The sequence below is a fragment of the Talaromyces proteolyticus genome (genome assembly GCF_021365285.1).
Source record: "Talaromyces proteolyticus strain PMI_201 chromosome Unknown BGW36scaffold_8, whole genome shotgun sequence".
Taxonomy (NCBI): Eukaryota; Fungi; Ascomycota; class Eurotiomycetes; order Eurotiales; family Trichocomaceae; genus Talaromyces; species Talaromyces proteolyticus.
In genome coordinates, this window is record NW_025764284.1 from 1,635,688 (window position 1) to 1,652,751 (window position 17,064).

The following is a 17,064-nucleotide window of genomic DNA, read 5'->3' on the forward strand; positions in this document are numbered from 1 at the left end:
CCATCTCCACAGTGGGCGAATATCTTCCACGCAGTCACCAGGCTGCCACTAATCCGTCTCCAAAACAAACAGTCTGACTTCTCGGTATCTAATAATAACCTCTTTGAAAGCTATGGCTCTGCTGAAGGCTGCAAAAATAGAAGAGCAAGGCTTTCTTGTGGTGACTCATAATCAGGCAGACTCGAGAATGTCGCTCCAATATGGTATACCCATTATAAGCTTTATTATGCTGGCTGTTATTAAGTGGTTATGTCATATCGTAGACTCATTGCCTTTTTAGTCGGTAATGCTCAAACCGATGAATCATAACATGTCACATCCAACCAATCATGTGAAAATCTCCTCCAAATCGCGGAGTCCCGCCGCTTCCTTCAAGGAGGACTATGACTCTAGAGTCAGTGTGGTTTCTCCTTCATAATCATGATTGCCTCGATGGTTTCGACGGCTCGACGGCGGCTGCGACCGGAAGCGCATGATCAAGAGGAGAGAAAAAATATCATGTTCTACGCAGCCTGTGGCGGTCAAGGTCCCACTCATCGAATGTCCAGCAAAATGCGACGCTCCGCAGCCTATGAAAGAAACGAACGCGTCACAAAATGAGGCGGACGAAGGAGCGAGCTTATTATTTGAAACTGTTGCCAGAAATCTCTTTTAACTGCTAATTTGGGAATTTGCGCAGCAATTGGCCAATCAGGACTATATGATGGCGGTATTGCCGCGGTTGCATCTTCGCCGTTAGGATCATTTAGGAAAAGGTTTCAGAATTTTGAAGTATTTTGCAGTCATTGTGGGGTGCAGCCCGCCCTGCTCGCTTGGTTCCGGCGAGCCGCTAGGGCATTAGCGGCCCAATGGGCAATACTAAACAGTCCAATGACTATGCATCGGGAAGAACTTGCGGGCAACCCATTTTTTCCCTGCCGTTGTATGATTGACGATCAACCAGGTGGCAAGTTTCAGGTGCAAACATGGTAATTGGTAACGTGTGCTCTATCTCTCAAGACGAAGTCCCGTCGAGAAGAATTCAGCCTTGTAGTTCCCAGGTGATGACACCTGCAAAATCAGGCAGCCGCCGGTCAGATGACCACTACAAGCCCTTAACTCCCATATTCGCCATCACCCCAATAGCCAAGAAGTGGTGGTTGTATTTGCTTTAAGCTGCTCGATATCTCAACGAGAAAATGAGCTCTCACATAGTGATAATACATATTTATGTTCAGTTATATAATTGAGATCGATGTATATGAATGAAGGAAGGTGAGATGAAAATATATATTAATATGTATGTAGTCTCAAAACTATTTCAAAATTTTAACTAGCAGCAGGCTCGTAAATTCAGGGTCATTAGGTCGACAGATGCATACGCCACATTTAATACTAACTTATCGACTAAAAAAAGAGATCATGTTCCTGGATACGGTTGAACATTATTGTCGGTATGGTTCGCCCGCTTCGAAAATGATCGGAAGAGAGAAAAGCGACGAGTGTCAGGCTTGCTGCCCCCAGAGGCTTCGGGCTTGGCAGCAGCAGACTGGGCTGCCGGGATGGTTGTTGGTTCTTGAGGTGTTGGCGACTGTGCTGTTTCTCCAGCGGAGTTGGTAGAGTCTTCTCGCGCTTTTTGGACTTGTTCGACGCCCTCTCGAACATCTGAAATCGGAGCGTCTCTAGGTGCAGTAGTGCTCAACGTTTCGGTGGGACGAATGTGTTGATTGTATTCTTGGTTCATTTTGGCTACTTCTGCCTCGGTTACGAGACGCTCGTTGGCCAGTCGTACTTCTTTTCCACGTTTATGGCAGTACCACAATACAAGTAGAACAACTATAGAAGTAGAGGAAGTTGTCAGAAATGATTTCGGTTAGTATCTCGAAGAGTTGACTTACTGAACAGAGCCAGAGACCACAGCACATTTACTCCCAGAACTGCTGGGAACCGAGCTCGAAGGAACGCGGTAATAGATCGGAGCATTCCCACCAGTGCGGTCGGTTTTCCAACAAGCTCCTTGACATTCGGGATTTTGAACCGCATCTTCTGAGCGGCTGCAGCAGCCTTGCCTGCATTTTCCATATTGATCCCACTTTGTGAAGGCCTCTCGCTAGCTGCAGCCATCAATTCAGGCCCGAGGTGCTCGCTGAACTTCTCTGGGAGTTGCTCAACGAGTTTCCTCAAGAAGCCGGGCAGGTGTCCAAATGCATCTTTGAGCTGCTTGTCACCGTTGGTTAGGAGCAATTCGAGATCGTGATATGCTGTAGGGACACCAGTCACTATATCCTTGAAGATGAGTTTAAATTTCTGAAGCAGCTCCTGAGTTTCGTCACCAATTGAAACAACGCGATTGTTCTCAGCTGCTAGGTTGAGACGCTCGAGAATGGTGGCCAGATCTTCTTGTTCCTGCTTTTGTTCATCGTCGCTGACGGGATCGCCTTCGACAGTCTTAGGGGTGGTTGCTATGTCTTTTGGGTCGGCTACTATTGTTTCTTTTTGCTCTTTCTTGGTCTGTATAATGATGTGATCAGCATATTCTTCTATCCAGATGACAAAGGATGATTAGTCATTACCTTCTTTGCATCCCGCTTCAGCCAAGTACTCCATGGTCGACTCTTCTTTTTGGTATCAGATGCTGAGGCTGGGGCAGGGTTTGGCGCTTCCTTTTCCTTGGAAATTTCCGTGCGTGGTGTCTCGGCAAGATCCGAGACGAGTTCATCTTGAGGCGAGGTCGGCAGAGGGACGTTTTGTGCTCCGTCCATTAAAGCAGTCTGTGCATCTTTTCCCACGGGATTAGATTTTTCGATCCGGTCGTTTTCCTCCGAGTTGGAAATAACGCGTTGTAGAAAGGCCTCATCTTCGTCTGTCAGGACCGGCTTGGAGCTCCACGGGCTGGCCTTTGACGCCACACTGCTAATATATTGGAGAGTCATGGTGGGTGGTTATGTCGTGATCGCGCGGGGAATCAGAGACGACAGATAATGAAGGAAAGGGTATTAGGCATGAATATATCATAAAATCATCATCTCATCAGCAGATCAGCTGTGGCGGAAGATATAACAAGTAACAGCTCCGAGCTTTGCGATGATGATATCAGGCTGCACACCGCACGGACCATAACACAGCCACACGTGCGGCGGGGCCGGGGAAATTCGCCACACTAATGCTCTATGCAGGAATATCCAATCATACTTTTGGACTGGGTGGAGTCTGTCAAGCCACAGCTATCAGTGCGTCTTTATATCAATGGGCCAATCAGAGGCTTGGATTGAATATATTATATTTCTTTTCTATATACATGGAACATTGCTTGCCTCACTTTCAAGGTCGCCTCGTGAACCGGAGCCCTTCACATACACACTTATTATGTATGAACAGGGTACCTCTCTTTTAAATATTGCCTTGAGTAAGATCCTTGTCTTCTCACTATCTTACTGTCTTACCTACTTCTCATCATCTTCTCGCCCTACTATCACTTCTACAGCCGAGACTTATTATTAAGTCATCCTGCGCAAAGCGACCAAGGTGAGAATATATTCAATGGATGTTGCCACATCCTAATGCGGCTTTGAAGTGACTGACCTCCGCTTATACTTCAGCGATTTACAAACAACTTGATAGAACTCAATCTGGATTCTAATTCTCACTGAATCAAGATGGTTCGGAGGCGACCCCCTAAGAAAGAGATTCATCTCGCCAATCGCGTTAAGATCAATGATGAAATGATCATTCAATGTCGCCAAAATCCGCGCTTTATGCCACCATATTTCAGCCATGAGCGATTAAGCGATACTCTCTACCAAGGCGGTATGTGGAATTGAGGCTTTTGTGTTCATGTCGCTTACTGTCAAGCCTCTACAGTATTTTATTTGTTAATGACTTGGCTGACTTGGTTAAGACCTGACGCTTGCAGTGGTTGATTGTCTAAACAATAAAGTTATCCCATGCGATACTAAGACTGCAGACTCTGATGAAGAATGGAATTTGGAGGACAATTCTCCAGAGGTAAGCTTCCGTCACTTAGTATCAGTTAGACAGAGGCTAAATTGGCTTTCTTTGGATAGTTTATGAGCTCCAACGCTGAAAATGCCAACCCGGATGGAATAAACAATTCAACTACATCGACAACTGGAAGACCTCAGATTGGGGAACGTGTGGTTGTGGGTTGTACGCCAGTCGGCGGAAAAGGCAAGAGGGTGTGCGCTGTAGAGGAAATGGACGAAGATGACAGGTTACTTTTTCACTTGAAGCTAGCCAAGTGGACAGAGCGTGAAATCCATAAGAAATTCGGGTCCGAAAATCGCATCAACTATAGCACGAAGACAATCGGAACTCGGTTCTCTCGTATGCGCCGTTTTATCACTCAAGATAACGACAAACGCCTGGTGAAGGGGGATGCAGTGTGGTTCGAGTCAGAGGTTAGTGGCACCTCAATCCTGGGCTCATAAAATCAACAGAAACTAATAAAGTCAATTCTAGGAATCACTACTTCCAAAGGCATATGCTTTTGCTACAACCGAGATCAACAAGGAGCGGCGGTCTCTGGAAAAGCGCAAGTGGGATTTGGTAGCAGAGTATATCCAGAGGTACGAACCAGTCGCCATGTATTCCGGGGAAGCCTGCCGTAAGCATTACGAAGAATTACGCAGTGGTACCGCGCCTATGGTGCCTGAGAAGCAAAAACACCCCGACTTGAAGACGGCTAGGTTGCTTGCAACTCGCAAAAAACAAGCTGCGTACATCAACCGGCTTCAAAAAGCCGACCGACCTAAGGTTTGACATATACCGAGCCGTTTCTTTGCAGTATCATCTTGCTTTCAATACCGAAAATTCTTCCTTGATTGATGTTTCTTGACTCTGGGGTGCTGATTGGGGACTTGGTCCAGTTGGGAATATGCAAAGCGTGAGAAGGAATGCGAACGTGAGGAGCGAAGAGGGGAGGCAGAGTTGATAGTTACTGACGAGCTGTTGCGAAACAATTGACTGCTTGTGCTCTTTATAATCGCCGGACTGCCCTGTAAACCAAGATACATTTTAACTCATACAGTAGTGATACGTGGAAATTAAGCTGCACCATTGGCTGCCCCGTTCTGCGGCGACCCCAGTCGAGCCCCCCCGCAGCCAAGTGCCACGGCCCGCCTATCACGACCGGCGATAACGCTGATTCACGAGAGGCACGCCAATCGCACCACCAAAACACTTGAATATCAGGCTGAGCTTAGCGCTCCATGCCACAAACAGCAAGCCCGCGCAAAATCGTGCCGCAGGCTCAGCGTAGTTGGCCAGACGCTCCTGTCACAGCCCGCGTCTCGATCATGTGACCGGATCGGCGACGGCAGCCTGCTGTATCAACCGCAATGTCGCTTCCCTCTTCTCTTCTCTCTCTTCTTTCCTTCCTCACGCTTCGGAGAGTCGACCGCTGACACCACCGCGCGTGCTTTTCTGGGCCTTGCTTCGGAATTGCGTGTGCAGAGTCTCGCTCGGGATTTTGATTTGTTCCTTTGTTTCGGTTCATCGAAGCACTGCGACGAGTCATCCTTCTGACGAGGCTTCCAGGGCTCCCCCAATTCTATGCATGATCAAGCAGCGTCACCCCCTCCCAACCTTCCGATCAACCCATACGCTCTTTCTTATACCCGGGTTCTTCTGCCTTTCTTTCACCGCCTGCCTATTGTTTGTCGCTCGCTAGATCTTCGTAAACGCCGGAAAACGAACGCCATGTTCAAACGCTCTTTTTCTTCGAAGGATCGGGTGGGCAAGGCTGTCAGACCTGCCAAGAAGACCTACCGCGACAAGACTGTGGTGAAGATGGAGGAGTCATTGGACAGCCCGCCTATGGGAAGGTATGTCACTTACCCTTCTCAACATGGGCCATTTCCAACGTTAACGGTTGCGTAGCCCTATCACTAGCCCGATAGTGACTTTGCTCGTAGGCCATGAACAGCGTCTTTTCGCTGCGCATGAAGATGTCCTTTCACGTTCCCCCTATTTTGAAGCTGCCTTAAAGGACCAGTTCCTTGAATCCAGCGCAAAGAAGGTGGACCTTCCTGATGAGTAGGTTTATTACAGTTTACCTTTATAACTTGCCCTAATACGACACAGAGAACCGGAAATTCTGTCCTGTATTCTCGAGTATCTCTACAAAGGCGATTACTTTCCTCGTCTGTTACATAACAAACGCCGTAATTCTTGGGAACTCGAGAACGCTCAGGACGTCCATAAAATCGGTGGCCGCGGTTCGAGCGAGGCTACGATGTTTCATTCGGGTGTGGGTGGCGAGCTCCTTCGGGATACCGTCATCTACTGCGCTGCCGAAAAGTACGGCTTGGAGGAGCTGAAGCGGCTTGCTCTTCGGAAGCAGGGCCTGCAAAGCGGAATTCCAGTCGACGTGATCTTGCGATCTGCACGGTTTGCGTACGAACACACACCCGACACCGACTCACGGCTCCGCGCCCATTACTTGGCTTTGATTATCAGAAGTCGCAAAACGTTCAAAAGAAGCGGAACAATGCAGAATGAGATGGAAATTGGAGGTAAATTGTTTTTCGATTTGTTTGTAGCGATGAGCAATCATATTGATGATATTGTGGAAATTGGGTATGTCAGCAAGCTATTTTGACTACATTCCTTTACTATCTTTGTCACGCAGGCATGACGCTGACTTTCGTATAGCAATAGCCGATCACCCAAGTTCATCTAGAGATGAGATTTGCTCCTAGCTCTACAATCGAGCATCTTGGATTTGTATTATAAATGCAGAGGATGGGTCTCATAACCAGAATGGCAGGATAACCAAGACCCGAGGGTATTTGCTCTTACGCGACACCACTCTTTTCGATCGAGGTTGGCCGCCAATTTATGGTTCACGAGAACCAAACCACCCTACTCCATTTTAATAACCGAAGTAACCTTGTTTTCCTTGACGTTTGTGAACAGTTTGCCTGAACAATATCCGTTGATTTCGCTATCTACTGAGTCCTCTGGGAGGACTGTACATGCAAGTCTGCAACTTTTCGGTTTTATGTTTGCCTTTGAATTTGCTTGTTTTGAACACTAGATTGAATACCGCCTCGCGACTTGTCTTGAGTGGAGGTGTCTACTATGTATGATACTCTGAAGCTCTGAGAGCATATGATTGAAGCTATAGGAAATGAGAGAATTCGGCCACCTCACTTTTCTGAACCTGAAATTTAGACTCTCACCAAACCTAACCTCCTCATTAACCCATCCACCAACTCTCACACGAAGTTCCTTACCAAGCCTCTCTTCAACTCTCTCCTCAACTCTCTCAACTCATTGATCAGTGAGCTAACCAACTCATATTAAATCCCACCTGTCATTTGAATTCGTATTCTTTATCTTCCTCCTTTGCTTTCTAAACTGGCAACTTCATGGTAACAAGCCGGGGCATTCCTTTTTCTACTAATGTATATTTCCTAGCCAGATCGATATCACCCTCAGTAACATCTTCCATCATCACCTTCCATCTTCTTCCCGCCTTCCTCCCATACCCTCAATCGTACACTTTTTGTTAATAGGTTTCAAAAGAGCCTAACCAAAAATCTACCATCAATCCTCCATCACACTACCGATTCTCTCATTCAATGGATCTATAAAATCATTGAAAACTTCAAATCCTCCACCAAACTCATTCCTCTTCAACAACTAAATACATCTCGAGCTTGTCTTCACTTTCTCAAGTTTACCTTCTAAGTACTTTTTCTTATACTATCCATCTTTTTACTCCAATCTCTCACTAAGCACCCGTTTCCAGAACTCTATGACACCCTTGCTCGCCTCGATTCATAGTACAGCCAAGGTCACTTATATCTCAGCATGGCTCCACGTCTCACCGCTGGCGTGCGCCCAATTGACCCCTCAACGGACCTTATCCATGGCCAGGAATACGTGGTGAACTGGCTCAACCGCGGCAAGAACAAGAGAGAATTATGGATCGGGGTTCATGTGCCTCACGACATCGCTCCAAAACAAATGACTAGCAATCCCCCAAAAACTCATACCGCAGTACACCAGACGACAAGCGTTTGCACATGTTCTACATACCAGGCAAAAACTGCTGGTAAGTTGAAACCCCAGAATACCAGCGAAAATCTTATATGGGAGGTCACCTTGGCGTACAACATTATATGGGCGGGCTGGCCTCAATTGTTGATTTTTATGCTGATTACACGCTATACTAGTGCATGGATCGAAAAAAAATACATTTTCCCTGTTCTGGAGGACCCGCCAAGTGACTGTGTTATGCCTGGCGCCGAGGATGGGAAGTTATACCAGAGCCTCCATGAGTTGGCCTCTCAGGGAAAGTCGTTGAAATTTTGGATTGCAATGGCGAAAAAGGAGCGCGCAGAAAAGGGCCTTCAGAATAGAGAGCCATACTTGGTTATGCCTTTGGCTGAAGAAATTCAGAATGTGGAGATCCCCTCAGATGATGATGATGATGATGTCGAAACCCGGGATGAAACACCAGTCGCAAAGCGGGTTAAATTGACACCACCGGTAACACTAGATGGCGCCGAAATAGTCAACGTCTATGTTGGCGAGGCTCAGGGCCGCAAGGTGTTCCAGCTCACCGGCGATGCTATCAGCAACTCATCCTTCCTCCAGGAGAATATGAATTTCCGAGGAAGTCCTCCATTCGTCATGCACCCGATGCTCCTCGAAATGGATTCGGCGAGCTTTGAGCCAATTGTAACTTTTCTCACCCAAGACTCTGTTGATTCCGATATGGAGCTAGTGAGGGAACCGCAAGGTGAACACATCCTAGGGGACGTTCTAGGCATCGAGAAGACATATGTACTTCGCAATTTCCAAGACGAGAATCACCTCAATGAATTCATCCATAATCTCGGCAAAACCTACGAGATAGCCACTGTGTTCGGCCTCTACGCGATGAAAAAGGCGATTGTTAAAAAGCTGCAAGTGGCATGGAATATGTACAGTGGCAAGCCCCAAATTCTCTCATTTCTCAAAACCATTGACTTCGTTGCCGAAAAGGTGTATGCCTCTGCGTACGAAACACCGGGAGACGCCAAAGACCCGTTGCTGCAGTGGGCTGTCGACTTTTTGGGAGGGCTTTTCATGGTGTTGGTCACTACGCACACGAAACCATTTACTATCTTCTTAAAAAGCTACCCACGAATCCAGGCAGCTATCTTGAAAAGCCGTGCGGCATTGTGCGTCGACGATATCGAGCCTTTCGGTGAACTGGAAGACGAATTGATGAGTCAAGAGTGCCTGGGAAATACTCCGCAATCGAAAGAGAGTGATGAAGGGGTGTAGCACTCTATGGATCAGAAGCGCTCTCCAAAAGAGAAACCAGCGGGAGACGAAATTGCGGAGGATGAGTAACTGGAGGAGTACCAGTGTGGGAGGAGTTGAGGTGGATTTTCTGGGGATATTCTTTTCATACATTACTGAGGTCAGTCATTGAAAATTCGGCATAGCATGCCTTATCACACCGTATTATTAGTAGTATTTAGGAATGAAAGCATCAATTGATGGCCATTGCATAGAGAAGCTCTCGTAGGCTGACTTAATTGGCTGACTCCGGCCAAGTGGAGCGCCGGAGCTTCGCTGGTTCGCCGCAAGGGAAGGGACACCTCTCAACTTTGCATGTTGTTTATCACATCCAGTCACCCAGCAGCAACCAGTGCCTTGCTATTACTTCTAGGAATATATATTCGTCACTGTGAACACATTAATCGCCTGCAAATATTGTGAGAATATCGCCATTCTGACGAGACCGTCCACGAATTCTCCCTCACCATGCTGTCAGCTCTCGGCGGTAACCTGTCCAATGCGCGACAATCGCTCGCCCAAGTCCTGAACTTCGCACTAGTTCTCTCTACGGCGTTCATGCTATGGAAGGGATTATCGATAGCGACAAACTCCAGTAGCCCCATTGTGGTGGTTTTGTCCGGGTCTATGGAGCCCGCTTTTCAACGTGGAGATTTGCTATTTCTTTGGAACAGAAGTGAACGGGCAGAGGTTGGGGAGATCGTAGTATACAATGTGAAGGGTATGAAATAAAATATCGGTCTGCTCTTGCTGGTGTCTCATCGTTTATAGGCAAAGATATCCCAATTGTGCATCGCGTTGTTCGATCGTTCACAGAGGAGGACCTTAAGTTGAAGACCAAGAAGGCTCGGTAAGAATAGAGACTGTTCTTTCATGTGCATGGCGTTCTATATGAAAATAGCTGACTTGGCATGTGCAGTTCTGAACCCAAAACCATCACCGTCACGCCGTCGCAAAAACTGCTCACCAAGGGAGACAACAACCCGGCCGATGACACCGAGCTATGTATGTTCTCCATCGATCCCATCTAGTTTGAAGAGGGAGACAAGCGATACTAATGTCGATCTAGATGCCCGTGGACAGGACTACCTCGATCGCCAGGAAGATATCGTAGGCAGTGTACGGGGCTATGTACCCGGAGTTGGATATGTGACCATCATGCTCAGCGAGCACCCGTGGTTGAAAACAGTACTTCTGGGTGTCATGGGATTGATGGTCATATTACAGCGCGAATAATGTGTGAGATAACGGATTGTGTTGTTCTTGGACTGTATAAAAAATCAAATCTATTAGCGAGTTCCCACATTGTGTTGTATTTGTAGCGTATGTGTAAAGTTCTAGTGCGACAGTATTGTTGTATGAGGCAACCAGAAATGGCAGTTACCCACCTGACTCACGATTCGGGCGCCGCGCTCTGCTCTCCTTCTTTTTCCTCCCAACCACCATGCAAAGAAGAAAATCTCGAAAACATTTTTCTCTCAGCCAATATATTTGAGCCTTTAACAGTACTGTAAACTGAAATTTGCACCTCAATCTCTTCCTCGTCTCCGAAGTTGACTTTGATTTCTCGGCGGTACTCCTTTCTGCGAGCTAAAAGCTACCCCGCTCTCTACGCCCCTCACGAAACAGTGCTCATAGTGCATTGAAGCTACCAGTCAATAAATTGAGAAAGCCACCAAAATGGGCAGTGTCAAGCGCATCGGCAAGGTAATTTTCTTCTTGTCCTACACTTCGAAGAGTGATCTGTGACAGAATAGTCCCGACTTAGTTGCTAATCGCATTCTCGCAATCATCTAGGAATTTGCCGAGTTAACGGAAACTCCCCCAACTGGGATCAAGGTCGAGCTCACAAACGAGTCTGATTTGTACAACTGGAAGGTTTATATGGAAGGGCCTGTGGACACTCCGTACCAAGTATGCAAACTTTGATCGAGTCCGATATATCTCTATGACGTGGACACTGACGGAAATAGGGCGGCACGTTTATCGTCAATATCGTACTTCCAAAAGAATACCCATTCAAGCCGCCGACCGTCTCCTTTGCCACGAAGATATACCATCCTAACGTCTCCAACGATGAGAAAGGGTCCATGTGCCTTGGTATGCTGAAATCGGATGAATGGAAACCCTCGTCCCGGATCGGGGCGGTCCTCGAATTTGCGAGACAGCTCCTAGTGGAGCCGATGCCAGATGATGCAGTTGAGGGGAGGATCGCCGAGCAGTACCAAAATGACAGGAAGAGGTTTGACGAGGTTGCCAGGGATTGGACAAGGAGGTATGCTCGGGAGGAAGGAAAGAAGTGACAACGCTATCCGCGAAGTGATCTGTGAAGAAGGATGGACTCGTACGTTTAACCTGGCCACGGTCTCCTCTATTAGAAGTGGGTACGAAATATGCAGATACTCTGGAGTAGTAATAAAGCTGCTGCGGCTCACCATTTGCTTTTCTACGAAAAAAACAATACGATTTATGAAGAGGGGTGGAAATGGAGTGGATCATTACATGGCGTTTGGTTTGATTGTCTCGGTGTACATGGGCAGTTTGGCTTGATGCCTCGGAAACAGACAGAAGACAGATCCAGACCAGATATACACGAATAATAACACAGAGTGCGACTATTTTATGAAAATTCAAAACAGCTGACGATGACTGACCATACTTTTCTATACTAACATTCACAATAGCATTTATTCTAGGTATCGCCCTATGCCATTGCACAGGCCGCCCACCAGCCCAGGATTGTCGAACACGAAGATCACTATCAATATTAGATCCTATGGTCGGGGTGCGAGGCAAATATTCTCACTCTGTGTGGTCGTAAATGATCATATGTTTCTCCGACTTAGCCGCATGATGCGGTGCCTAGCTATGGATGTGCAATGGACCAAAATGACCAACAATCTTTTTCTGTTCTTCGAAACCGATATTACAAGTCCTAGTCTCGGAAGACAAGTGCTTCTCTACGAGCCGCTAAAAGGGCCAACTCATCGAGCCCTGCGCTATCTAGCGGCGACAACTGAACGCCGTGGATCTCCGTCCCGACGTGCGGTCTTGATGATATCCTACCAGTGATATTAATCAGTGGCCAAGCTGATAATAGCGATAAAGCTACGATAACAGAACGCGGGGAAGAAATCCACCGTGGCCAACTTTAGTCCACTGATTGCGCCGTCATTATGAAGCACCTCCACCATCTGTTGCTGATTTTGATGAGGATATAAACTTTCATAGATTTGACGCTGTAGTATCGGAGGAGATGCTACAGTCGAATGCTTGCAGTCGATTTATCGCTCATGGAAACCTGATTCGCCCTTCATAAGAGCGTTATCTGTCTCCTTCGATAGCAATCGACAATGGTGATCAAAAAATGATAGAAATAACACAACGCGGCCCTTGAACGCAAGGGAAACCCATTCACAACTTGTCATCTTCTAAAGTTGTAGATAGACTGAGAATTTATATCTAGTATAATTACCATCAATTGAATGTATTCTCAAAAGTAAAAAATTTTCACGAACATAGGCTGAATCCCTGAGCTAGTATTGCTTCTGAGAACAAATCAGGTTGGCTACAATCTTGATACTCTGTACCCATTAACTTTAAAATGGACTAGTAACATAGCCCGTGTGGACTGTATCTTGCCCCCGTGCAATTGCTGATAGCTCTAGAGTCTGTATACATCTCCGTAGGTAGTGAAAGAGTTGGCCGCTGTGGAGACGGCCGTTGACTAGCTGTAGATAATCGGGTATCCATACACAGCTGATAGAATGCACCTAAGCGTTATTTGATTTGTTTATGTTATTTTAAACTTTAAATGTTTCTAGTTTATTATTGCTTGACTTTCGTCTAAAGTTGTTTCAAAGACTTCATTGGTACCGGGGGAGACAACACTCCACGCACAAAATAACTATTGTCAACAATGCGCCTCCTCCCGACAGGAATTTACACGCCGCTGCCGTGTTTCTTCTACGAAAATGAAGAGCTAGGTGAGTTCCAACAAATTTTCGGAAAGAAAGTTGGCTGAGCATCATCTTCCTCAAATAGATCTAGAGTCATTCAAAAAACATGTCAGATGTGAGCTTCGTGAAATCATCCTTACAATTTACTTGATATTGACTGGGATATGATAGTTACTGCGGGAGCAGGAACTGTTCCTGTCGTTTCTGGAACCATGGGAGAGGCTGTACATCTTGTATGTACTCACTGTTATCCTCTCGTTCACGGTCCAATATAGTCTAATCCCCGTACAGAGCCATATTGAACGATCGCAACTCATAACTGCAGCTAGATCAGCACTAGACGAAATCAAACTCTCCGATATGCCTGTTGTTGCTGGAGTCGGGGCTGCAAGTACTCGCGAATCTATCGAATTGGCCAAAGAAGCAGCCGAAGCTGGTGCTGATTTTGTCATGGTGATTCCGCCGGGATACTATGCTGGCGCATTGCTGTCGGATCCAAGTTCAATTAAACAGTTTTTTATTGATATTGCAGAGGCGTCACTCGTGCCAGTGTGAGTCTGAGGACTTGATTTAGTTTGCGGTATCAGCTGATATCCAAAGAATGCTATACAACTTCCCAGCCGTATCGAATGGGATCGACTTAGATAGCGACCTCATCGTGGACGTTATTAAGAACGCACCAAATGTTTGTGGTGTGAAATTAACGTGAGTATCAGTCTCTGTTATTGATAATAAAAATGCTAATACCAGGTGCCTGACTAAAATAGGTGTGCTAATGTTGGAAAGCTCACTCGCATCATGGCCCAAGTCAACAGTCCCAGCTTCCAAGCAGCATATCCCCGAAAAAACTCCGAAATTCCTTTTCGCGCCATCGATGGATTTATTGATTTCCTTCTTCCTTCAGTTGCTGTTGGTTCATCGGGTGCAATCAGTGGTCTCCCGAATATTGCTCCTGTGGGTGACAATGATCAGTTTTGTTTGGAAATGTCTGACTTGTGAATGAATATATAGAAAACTTGCGTTAAGCTATGGAGGCTTTGCCAATTCCTTGACGATCCCAAGACATACCAAGAGGCACAAAAATTACAAAACATCATTTCCCTGGCAGATGGAATTGCCTTGAAGATTGGGGTAAGCTACGCTACGTAAACACTCCATAATTTGAGTAGAGCACGTTAACTTTTATTGTTCAGATCACAGGAATGAAAAAGCTCTTGAATCTTCGTTTTGGGTACGGAGATAAGCCAAGGCGTCCACTTACCCCTATGACAGAGGCGAAAGCTAAGTCGGTCTTTGAGGATCAATTCTTCAAGAATCTTTTAAATTATGAAGCTTCAATATAATTCCTTCATTCTTTATTTCGTAAAGTAAAGACCGAAAGTAAGCAAAACAGCATAGACAGTGACTCGGCGATGTTTCCGAGATAGCATTAGGGTTTGCCTTATCTGCCCCGGCCAGCCGATATCGCCGGCTGGTTCTATCAGTCCATCCATTATTTCGACTTGACCATATTTCCCTTCTAAATTAATAGCTAAACTCGAGAAAGTGAGTAGAAAATAAGATGTCTTTGGAATCTACCCCAAAGGGCAGGATCTACAAGTCCCGAAAATCTCGACCATGCGATGCCTGTCGTCGACGCAAGGTAACTTGCGATATGCCTACAGGCCCTCCATGCCGGCGATGCGTGCACATGGATAAAGCCTGCACATTTGAGGAAGGGCCCAGTCAGAGAAAGCGGCGAATTGCTCATTCTCAAACCAACGCCGAATTTGAATGCGATGCTTATACTCCGTTTTACGTCAACCCACATGAAGAGAAGGAAGATGTCTCGTTTCAGTACATGTTGACTTCTGAGCTTCAACACTATCGCGGCCTTCAGGAAACTACTGAGAATGCGGCAAATCAGGTGGACGCTGTGCATGAAGTCTACTTTCAGAATCACTCAAGTACTAGCAGCTCGCCTTCTGTTGCCGGACGCTACCTGTCTCCCACCCAACCTCTTGGAACTACAGCTTCATTAGAGCGCCTTAGTACTGAAAGTGAAATGCAGCAAACGTCCCTTGAGTTTATTCCAGATGCATTCAGTTTCTATATCGGTCCGACAGGAGTTTCAGATATTCATTTATTGAGCCAGCAACAATATGATGAGCGAAAAATATCCCGGCTGAAAGTCAGGGGGCTTAAATATCGAGTGATCGATCCAGAGAGCGGAGATAAAACCATGGACGACAATAATTTTGTTCCACCCACTATATTCGGTATCACAGACCGTGCTCTTCTAGACAAGGCAGAGCCGAGGGTTGACTACCAGACGAATGAGTCGGCATGGTCGGAACTGTGGCAGATCCTCGATCCTATGGGCGCGTGGCATTTGATCGGCCTGTATAGCCGCTTTGTCGATCCTTACTTTCCAATTGTTTCTCGGCACCAGATACCCAATAATGTTGATTCACTAAGCAATATGCCCTTGGGCCTTTTGACAGCCATGTGCGCAACAGCGCTCCCGTTCATCATGTACGATGAGGCTTTATATACGCTTCTACTACGGCCACCTTCGAGCCAAGATCTCTACCGTCTTGCATGGTTAGGAGTGACATCGGAATTGCACGCTCCATCCTTGACAACTCTTCAAGCATGCCTAATCCTCCAACAACGACTACCAACAAATCTCTACCTTTCCGACACCGCATTCACCTGGACTCTCATGTCAACGGCCGTTTCAGTGGCCCAGACAATAGGATTACACAGAGACCCATCTGCATGGCTTAGTGTACCAACATGGGAACGACAACTCCGTCGACGCTTGTGGTGGGCGTTGTGGGTAATGGAGAAATGGGTCGCTCTTGCTCGCGGCATGCCTAGTCATCTCCACGATGATGATTCAGATGTCACTTCAATAGCCATTTCCGACATTCAAAATACGCTGTCAACACATGGTGACAATCATGCCCATCTCTACCATCTAGTCAACCTGACGGGAATATTATCTGATATCCAGCATACGTACTACACTGTTCGAGCTATTAATCGTACCTCTTCAGATCTACAGTATTCCCTCGAGGCAGCTAAGTCACTACGAGCACGACTTAAAGACTGGCGCGGTAACGTTCCAGATGAATTACGATTTCGAGCTCGATGCTGTGCTGGAGACAGTGTGCAGTCATCCTATGGAGAAACGCTAGATGGAAACGGGGGTCTACATTTATCGTATATCGTTGCCCACATGACCCTTTTTCGAGCCCTCCTTCGACCTTTAAACAATTGGCCGGCTATTATGCTCCAGTCACCGTCAGATCAAGCGAATGCAGTCAAAGAAGGGGCAAAGGCTGTTGTCAGAGGCGCTCTTCTTTGCGTCAAGGAGTTTGTAGAGTTTATTGAGGCTTTAACAGAGACACAGTGGAATGCGTTCTGGCATAGCTGTACGTTTATTTATTTATTATTTATTTTATCTTGGCTATTGCGGTGCAATAGAGACTGATTAATTGAACAGGGAGTCGACCGAATTTTGCTATCGCTGGCTCATTTATGGTGCATGTTCTACATACAATTGCACCACTAGACTCTCCGCGCCAAGACGAACTTCAGGCCGCGGGAATTCCTCCGAGTTGGATAAATTTTGAAGACGATTATAAAGATCTTCAGGTCTGGATTCGAAGATGGAGATGGGCAAATCGTGTCTCTGCTAATGGTGCTGCTGGTGTTAAAGGTCTCACCAATCTCGGTTTAATGAAGGTTGAAACACTGATGGAGAATACTAAATTTCACGGTGATATACGAAGCACCTTAATTAATGGCAATTGACTTTTTA

The 17,064-nt window shown here is 46.4% G+C and overlaps 8 protein-coding genes across 8 annotated transcripts; 7 read left to right on the forward strand and 1 right to left on the reverse strand.

Annotated features, from left to right (window-relative positions):
- Positions 1 to 1,253: 1,253 nt before the first annotated feature.
- BGW36DRAFT_382734 (uncharacterized protein) lies at positions 1,254 to 3,027 on the reverse strand. Its single transcript, XM_046216585.1, has 3 exons — positions 2,553 to 3,027; positions 1,878 to 2,490; positions 1,254 to 1,815 (listed from the first exon to the last, which is right to left on the reverse strand). The coding sequence occupies exons 1-3, from the start codon at positions 2,910 to 2,912 to the stop codon at positions 1,400 to 1,402; spliced, it is 1,389 nt and encodes a 462-aa protein (XP_046070606.1). The 5' UTR covers positions 2,913 to 3,027; the 3' UTR covers positions 1,254 to 1,399.
- A 250-nt stretch (positions 3,028 to 3,277) lies between these two features.
- Positions 3,278 to 4,969, forward strand: BGW36DRAFT_409043 (uncharacterized protein). Its single transcript, XM_046219092.1, has 5 exons — positions 3,278 to 3,504; positions 3,601 to 3,786; positions 3,878 to 3,984; positions 4,044 to 4,397; positions 4,459 to 4,969. Exons 2-5 carry the CDS (start codon positions 3,636 to 3,638, stop codon positions 4,756 to 4,758), a joined length of 912 nt encoding a protein of 303 aa, XP_046070607.1. The 5' UTR covers positions 3,278 to 3,504; positions 3,601 to 3,635; the 3' UTR covers positions 4,759 to 4,969.
- Positions 4,970 to 5,697: 728 nt separating this feature from the next.
- Positions 5,698 to 6,679, forward strand: BGW36DRAFT_299490 (uncharacterized protein; the record flags this gene model as incomplete). The annotated part of the gene is made up of 4 exons (XM_046211538.1): positions 5,698 to 5,822; positions 5,878 to 6,033; positions 6,082 to 6,576; positions 6,652 to 6,679. The coding sequence occupies 4 exons, from the start codon at positions 5,698 to 5,700 to the stop codon at positions 6,677 to 6,679; spliced, it is 804 nt and encodes a 267-aa protein (XP_046070608.1).
- Positions 6,680 to 7,815: 1,136 nt separating this feature from the next.
- Positions 7,816 to 9,418, forward strand: BGW36DRAFT_409045 (uncharacterized protein; the record flags this gene model as incomplete). The annotated part of the gene is made up of 1 exon (XM_046219093.1): positions 7,816 to 9,418. The coding sequence occupies one exon, from the start codon at positions 7,816 to 7,818 to the stop codon at positions 9,277 to 9,279; it is 1,464 nt and encodes a 487-aa protein (XP_046070609.1). The 3' UTR covers positions 9,280 to 9,418.
- An 81-nt stretch (positions 9,419 to 9,499) lies between these two features.
- Positions 9,500 to 10,733, forward strand: BGW36DRAFT_382741 (uncharacterized protein). Its single transcript, XM_046216586.1, has 4 exons — positions 9,500 to 10,018; positions 10,069 to 10,147; positions 10,217 to 10,302; positions 10,367 to 10,733. Exons 1-4 carry the CDS (start codon positions 9,766 to 9,768, stop codon positions 10,531 to 10,533), a joined length of 585 nt encoding a protein of 194 aa, XP_046070610.1. The 5' UTR covers positions 9,500 to 9,765; the 3' UTR covers positions 10,534 to 10,733.
- Positions 10,734 to 11,094: 361 nt separating this feature from the next.
- BGW36DRAFT_299156 (putative ubiquitin conjugating enzyme) lies at positions 11,095 to 11,600 on the forward strand (the record flags this gene model as incomplete). The annotated part of the gene is made up of 2 exons (XM_046211502.1): positions 11,095 to 11,211; positions 11,271 to 11,600. Coding segments are annotated over 2 exons (447 nt in total), but the record flags the coding sequence as incomplete, so codon positions are not given.
- A 1,487-nt stretch (positions 11,601 to 13,087) lies between these two features.
- On the forward strand, positions 13,088 to 14,652 carry BGW36DRAFT_409048 (putative dihydrodipicolinate synthase). The gene is made up of 8 exons (XM_046219094.1): positions 13,088 to 13,283; positions 13,342 to 13,371; positions 13,428 to 13,489; positions 13,548 to 13,807; positions 13,857 to 13,961; positions 14,024 to 14,210; positions 14,268 to 14,387; positions 14,450 to 14,652. Exons 1-8 carry the CDS (start codon positions 13,217 to 13,219, stop codon positions 14,597 to 14,599), a joined length of 981 nt encoding a protein of 326 aa, XP_046070612.1. The 5' UTR covers positions 13,088 to 13,216; the 3' UTR covers positions 14,600 to 14,652.
- A 165-nt stretch (positions 14,653 to 14,817) lies between these two features.
- Positions 14,818 to 17,057, forward strand: BGW36DRAFT_429349 (fungal-specific transcription factor domain-containing protein; the record flags this gene model as incomplete). The annotated part of the gene is made up of 2 exons (XM_046220673.1): positions 14,818 to 16,675; positions 16,747 to 17,057. The coding sequence occupies 2 exons, from the start codon at positions 14,818 to 14,820 to the stop codon at positions 17,055 to 17,057; spliced, it is 2,169 nt and encodes a 722-aa protein (XP_046070613.1).
- Positions 17,058 to 17,064: the final 7 nt, after the last annotated feature.